The 6551-nt window shown below is 57.6% G+C and overlaps 1 protein-coding gene across 1 annotated transcript; it reads left to right on the top strand.

Annotated features, from left to right (window-relative positions):
• Positions 1-5259: 5259 nt before the first annotated feature.
• Positions 5260-6535, top strand: CEBPB (CCAAT/enhancer binding protein (C/EBP), beta). Its single transcript, XM_006839186.1, has one exon. It carries the CDS (start codon positions 5477-5479, stop codon positions 6506-6508), a length of 1032 nt encoding a protein of 343 aa, XP_006839249.1. The 5' UTR covers positions 5260-5476; the 3' UTR covers positions 6509-6535.
• The last annotated feature ends 16 nt before the right edge of the window (positions 6536-6551 follow it).

The following is a 6551-nucleotide window of genomic DNA, read 5'->3' as shown; positions in this document are numbered from 1 at the left end:
GCTCCTGTCTTGTTTATGAATGTATCTCCAGGGGCTGAACCACAGTAGGTGCCAAAGATTATTTGATGATAACTATGCGAAGGTTGAACACCGTTTTGTCTGTTTGTTGGAACTTTTTATTTGATTGAGTGACATACTGTATCTTGTGATCATCTGTAATTCCCACACTGCTGGCTTCTCTGGGTCCCAGAGTCTCCATTGAATCCAGTAAGCCCTCTGTGTTGCTATTGTACTGGGAACGCTGTATATTTCAGCATGGAACTGTTGGTGGTATATTCTTGGCTGTAATATTAAGAAGCAGATCACTAGGCCTGGCTTCCGTGGTACCACTTGGGGGGTTTGAACTGCCAATCTTTAAGTCAATAGTCAAGTGCAGACCGTTTTTGTCACTCACCCGTTACTGCCCTGGAGCCAATTCTGACTCATAGCGACTCTATAAGACAGAATAGAACTGCCTCCAGGAGTTCCAAGAGTTTATGGGAGTAGACAGCCTCATCGTTCTCCATAGGACCGGCTGATGGGTTTGAACCGTTGACCTTGAGTTTAGCAGCCCAACATAGAACCTCTACACCACCAGGTCTCCAAGAGAGGATTCATTTAATTCACTCCTGGAGTTCCAGAGGCTGCCACAAGGTGGCAGCATATGCACAGACAAGGGTCACTGACTGTCCAGCCTTAGAGGCTCTGGTAGTTTGTACATTCAAAGAGACCCCTGCTCATATTGGAAATAATAGAACTGCCAGATTCCTGGCACTGTAGGATAAGTACTGGACTGCAAGGTCAGTTTGAACCACAAGGTCGGCGGTTGGTGGTTCAAGCTCATCAGCTGCTCTTTGGAAACCCTATACAGGGTTGCTATGGGTCGGAATCGACTTGACGGCACTTAACAACAATCTCTGTGGGAGCAGATTGCCAGGTCACGTGTAGGTATGAAACACCACCGTTTTGACTGGCTGAGTATTTAACAGGGGTGCCACCAGAGCTCTTTGAGGGGCTCTGAGGATTCCCAAATCACCGATCCCTAGACATTGGGCCTGGCAGCCTTCAAGAATGTACTGTTGGTCCTATTTGGCAGATGGGAAAACTGAGACTTTAGAGAGGAGACATGGTGGGGTAAGATCCTGGGCATTGGAACCAGGAGACTTGGCTCTTTCACCAACTCACTGTGATCTTGAGGAAGTACTCTCTGGGCCTCAGTTTCTCCAGCATTTGCCTGTTTTGTGAGGTTTTCATGACCTGTAGCAGTCAAGCCCTTTATGGGGTTAATGAGAGGACTGAATTGCCTCATGTGTAGGCCCAGAGCCCCCGAGAGGGGCTATCCTTATCTTTACTTTTATAGATCAGGAACTCAGGCCCAGAGGGGACCTCAGTTAGACCCAAATTCTTCAGCAAGGACCATAGAACAGGAAAACAACCCAACCCCCATCACTCTCTCATCCCACCCTACTAGAGACAACTCCCATTTAACAGCCCGGATGGTTTGCCTGGCAGCCTTATTTTCCCACCTGCCTGCGGATTTCAAAATCCCTTTGCTAATACTTTTATGGTAATTGTTGTTGTTGGGTCCCATTAAGTCGGTTCAGATTCAGATCAACCCTATACACAACAGAACCAAATATTGACGGGTCTGGTACCACCCTCACAATCATTACTATATTTGAGCTCACTGCTGTGGCCATGGTGTGTATCCCTCTGGTGGGGGGCTTCCTCTTTTTCGCTGACCTTCTGCTTTCCTGGTCTACTTTTATTGCTCCTCTTGGGCAAGTTGCCTGGGTTTTTTTCCCTCCCCAAAACAGGGTTAAGGAAAAGCTGCTGAGAATGGGGAGACACAATTCTGAGAAGCTATCTGGGGCAGAGGAGAAGCTGTCTGTCTCCATCCTGGGCTGTGGTCACTGCCTGACTCGAGTCCATCCCCGTGTGGGCATGTGGGCCCAGCTCATAGTCTCAGGTTTGAAAAAAGAGAATCTGGTCATTTGAGTTCTGATGTAATGTCTCCTGATTGTTAAGTGTTGGCAATGAATCCACCTTAAAACCAAATCAAACCAAAAGCCTGCTATGGGCTATGGGGTTACACTGAACGGGGCTATGGGTTGGCTCTGGCCAGCCCCAGGTTCCTACCCACACCACGTGGGATGGAAATGGAGAGAAGTAATTATGGGTGACTCCAGGTGGGTACTGGTCGAATGTCCTGGCTGCCTTAGGGTCGCAGTGGCTGGTCCCACACAGTCACCTTGGTGTCTTCCAGGCCTCTGGGCCATGGTGGTTTAGAGTCCTTGGCATCCCGCTTCCTCAGGGAAAGGGTTAGCCTTAATGGTGGAGCAGCAGGCAGGACCTGTTGAGCAATGAACCTTGTAAAAACAAGGCCTTACGTCACCTGTGCACGCAGGCTCCCTGCAGGACACCTGGCTTGGCACAGGGATGGGAGCAGCTACTGAGCCACTGGCTGGGTGGGAATTCGGCCTGGGTCCCTGTGCCTTGGGTGGGGCCAGTGGTCTGGAGGGGAAGACAGGGCTGTGTTGGACTGGTGAAATTTCATTATGGAGGCCAGAGGGCCAAGACCCTGAATGGGCTGAGTTTCGTCCTGGGAAACTTGTCCCCAGTGTTTTAGGTTGCCCCAGACTCACGGTCTGATCCTGGATCACCCTTTTCTGAGCTTCAGTTTTCTCATGCAGAAAATGGGGTTCACAGCACTCAGCCTCTTGGGATTTCTTACAAATTGAAAAGGGAAAGCCGTGCTCATTCTTTCCCCAACCCCCCTTTACTGTGTGACCTTGAGTAGGTACACTCAGCTCCATTGGATTTCAGTTTCCTCATCTGTGAAGTGGAGATAATAATAGGATCTGTGTCCTACAGATTATTGGGAAGGTTAAATGTGGTTACAATGGGATCAGAGAAGGTAGGAGATTGGCCTGAGAACACACAGCAAATCTTCCAATTAGCTCCATCTCACTGGGTCTCACTGCATTGCCCCAGAACCCTGAGAAGCTGGGCTGTGGATTACGATTCAGGGAGGGCAGCCTTCCTGCCTGAGGTCACACAGCTCAAGAAATGGGGAGTCTCATGCATTCATTCACTCACTGTTCACAGAGCATCTTCTGGTGTTCCCCAGGCACTGGGGATTCAGCAGCCAAGAAAAGAGACAAAAATCCTTGCCCTGGAGGAGCTGGCATGGGAAGGGGGCCGTGGGCACAGAAAGCAAAGACTGTGAGATCATTTGGATTGTAATGAGAATGGTGGAAAATTAAAGCTGGGAGAAAGGAGTGGGTGAGGCACTGGAAGTGCTTCTTGGGGAGAGACCTGAGGAGCAAGAGCTGTGGGGACAGAGTTCTTGGCTCTAGGGGGAACAACACATGTATGCATTCACAGGTAAATATCCAAAGCGCATGCAGTGCTGGGAGCTCCAGGCTGCCACAGTGAACAATCTGGGGAACAGACAAGTATATGGTGATATGGGTTGGGGAGGAAGTTCCTGGGGGGCGGGACAGGGAGGGACTCTTCCAGGCGGTGGCCCTTGAGGTGAGCCCTAGTGTCCCACTTTGCAGCTGGGTGGCCTGGCTGGGTGGCCCTGGGGTAGTCTCCGCACCCCTCTGGCCCTAGGCTCCCTCCCTGGCCCAGAGGCTGCTGGGAAGGCCCCAAAAGCAGGCAGGCCAGGCCAAGCCAGTGTTTTATCCTGTCCCGTCCCCCACCCACCCCCAAGGGCGCTGGGAGATGTCATTTCTCCAGCTCTCGGGGGCGGAGGTCACCCCAGCTCAGCAGATAACGCTAAGGTTGAGCAATGCCCGCCCGCTGGGGCCAGGGCTGGGGTCAGTGGGCCGGGGGTCAGCCCCAGGCAAGCCCGAAGCTCCTGGCAGGCCAAGAGCTGCTGAAGGATGGACCCAAGGTACTGTCCAAATGGTCTAGGAATAGGGCTAGAGAGGGCAAGGGGCTGCCTGAGCACTCTCTGAAGGAGACGGAAGGTGGTTAGCAGGCCTTGGACCTGGGTTCAAATCCAACGTGTTTCTCGTTTCCCCTCCTGAAATATGGGAGTGAGGTGGGGCAGAAAAACATCTGCCAGGTGAAAAAGCGAGCCCCAGGCTCACTGAGAACATAGTAGGGGGTTGTATAAAATGGGGAGGGCTGGTTTCTCCCTTCTTAATGGCCTTCTCTGACCTGGCCTGGAATAGTCCCTCACTCCCAGTGCGCAGAAACACGGTTTTTTTTGGCGTCTAGCATTGGCAAACAGGTCTTAGGGCACTGGGACAAGGGCTTGTCTTTGGGGACGAAAGGGGGACATGAGGTCGAGTCACCCAGTGCCATGTCTCCTCAGAGCCTCCCCTTGTATCTTCCGTTGGGAGTCTCTTTCTTGAACTTTAAGTTTTGGAGTCTGGTGGTGACTATAATGCAATGTCACCAACGACAACAAGCTTCAGGGACCGAAGCTGGACGTGAAGTGACTTGTCCAAGGTCACACAGTGAGGTAGAGCCCAGCACCCCCACCATCTCCCTGGGGCCCAGGTGTGGGTGGGGTGGGTGGGGCAGTGAAGACCCAGGTGTGGTCTAAGGGGGCGGACTGGTGCTGTGGGCAGAGCTGGGGAGATGCTTGGTGGGACTCAGGTCCTGACCTAAGTCCCCGCACGCCCCCTACACGAGGGTCTTCCGTGACACTGTAGTGTTTTTAAGAGGCTCATTACTGCGTGGAGTCTGTTCCTTCGAAGAGCTGGGGATAGAGGGCAAATTTAGGGGCGGGGCTGTGCCCGGGAAATGGCTTTGGGGGTGTGGCCAGTGGAGAGCTGGAGCTTGGGGGGCTCCAAGATCCGGCCTGGGGAGCACCCCCTCTGTGGTACTTCTGGGCTGTACTCTGCCGATCCTGAATCCACGGCCTTCTCCAGCAGGGGGCGGGCCGAGGCCGTGTTTGGGGTGGGAAGACTATCGAGTCGCCCCCTCCTCGGATTCCCCCCCTTGCAGAACAGCCGCCAGCCCAGTGGGGCGGTCCGGGGGCGGGGTCGCACCTCCCCTTTTCGCTCCCAATCCCGGGGCTGCCGGGTGGGGGTGGGCAGGGGGCGTGAGGCTGCTCCTCGCGGCCGGGGGACCCCCGAGGGAGTGCTGCTGGTCCGGGCCCGGCTGCCCCCTCCCCCGACACCGCCCTCTTGGGGGTCTTGGACGGCCGTGGCCTCCGCGTCCGGGCGGCGGCGGGAGGGGCTGGGGCGGCCTCCAAGCGTGACGCAGCCGTTGCCATGGGCCGCCTTATAAATAACCGAGCTCTGGAGAAACTTTAGCGAGTCAGAGCCGCGCACGGGACCGGGAAAGGGACCCAACCGAGGGTCCAGTCGTCAGTTCCCTCACTAATAGCGGCCACTTCAGCAGCGGCGGCAGCAACAGCAGTAGCAGCAGCAGTAGCGACAGCGACAGCGGCGAGAGCTTGGAGTCAGGAGGCCGCGCCACCTGCGGGCCGGCCGGAGTGGGCAGCCCCAGGCCCCCTCCCCGGGCACCCGCGTTCATGCAACGCCTGGTGGCCTGGGACCCAGCATGTCTCCCCCTGCCTCCGCCGCCTGCCTTTAAATCCATGGAAGTGGCCAACTTCTACTACGAGGCGGACTGCTTGGCTGCTGCGTACGGCGGCAAGGCGGCCCCCGCGCCCCCGGCGGCCAGGCCCGGGCCGCGCCCCCCCGCCGTAGAGCTGGGGAGCATCGGCGATCACGAGCGCGCCATCGACTTCAGCCCGTACCTGGAGCCGCTGGGCGCGCCGCAGGCCCCGGCGCCGGCCACGGACACCTTCGAGGCGGCTCCGCCCGCGCCCGCCCCCGTGCCCGCCTCCTCCGGGCAGCACCACGACTTCCTTTCCGACCTCTTCTCCGACGACTACGGGGGCAAGAACTGCAAGAAGGCAGCCGAGTACAGCTACGTGAGCCTGGGGCGCCTGGGGGCTACCAAGGGCGCGCTGCACCCGGGTTGCTTCGCGCCCCTGCACCCGCCGCCCCCGCCGCCGCCGCCGCCTCCCGCGGAGCTCAAGGCGGAGCCGGGCTTCGAGCCCGCGGACTGTAAGCGGAAGGAGGAGGCCGGGGCGCCGGGCGGCGGCGCCGCAGGCATGGCGGCGGGCTTCCCGTACGCGCTGCGCGCCTACCTCGGCTACCAGGCGGTGCCGAGCGGCAGCAGCGGGAGCCTCTCCACGTCCTCGTCGTCCAGCCCGCCTGGCACGCCGAGCCCCGCCGACGCCAAGGCGCCCCCGCCCGCCTGCTACTCTGGAGCCACGCCGGCGCCCTCGCAGGTCAAGAGCAAGGCCAAGAAGACCGTGGACAAGCACAGCGACGAGTACAAGATCCGGCGCGAGCGCAACAACATCGCGGTGCGTAAGAGCCGCGACAAGGCCAAGATGCGCAACCTAGAAACGCAGCACAAGGTCTTGGAGCTCACGGCAGAGAACGAGCGGCTGCAGAAGAAGGTGGAGCAGCTGTCGCGCGAGCTCAGCACCCTGCGGAACTTGTTCAAGCAGCTGCCGGAGCCTCTGCTTGCCTCCTCCGGCCACTGCTAGCGCGGCCCCCGCGCGCGTCCCCCTGCCGGCCGGCCTCCGCGCT

The sequence above is a fragment of the Chrysochloris asiatica genome, unplaced genomic scaffold (assembly GCF_000296735.1).
Source record: "Chrysochloris asiatica unplaced genomic scaffold, ChrAsi1.0 scaffold00023, whole genome shotgun sequence".
In the NCBI taxonomy this organism is placed as follows: domain Eukaryota; kingdom Metazoa; phylum Chordata; class Mammalia; order Afrosoricida; family Chrysochloridae; genus Chrysochloris; species Chrysochloris asiatica.
The sequence above is the reverse complement of the archived record's forward strand: the minus strand, read 5'-3'. Positions and strand labels throughout refer to the sequence as shown.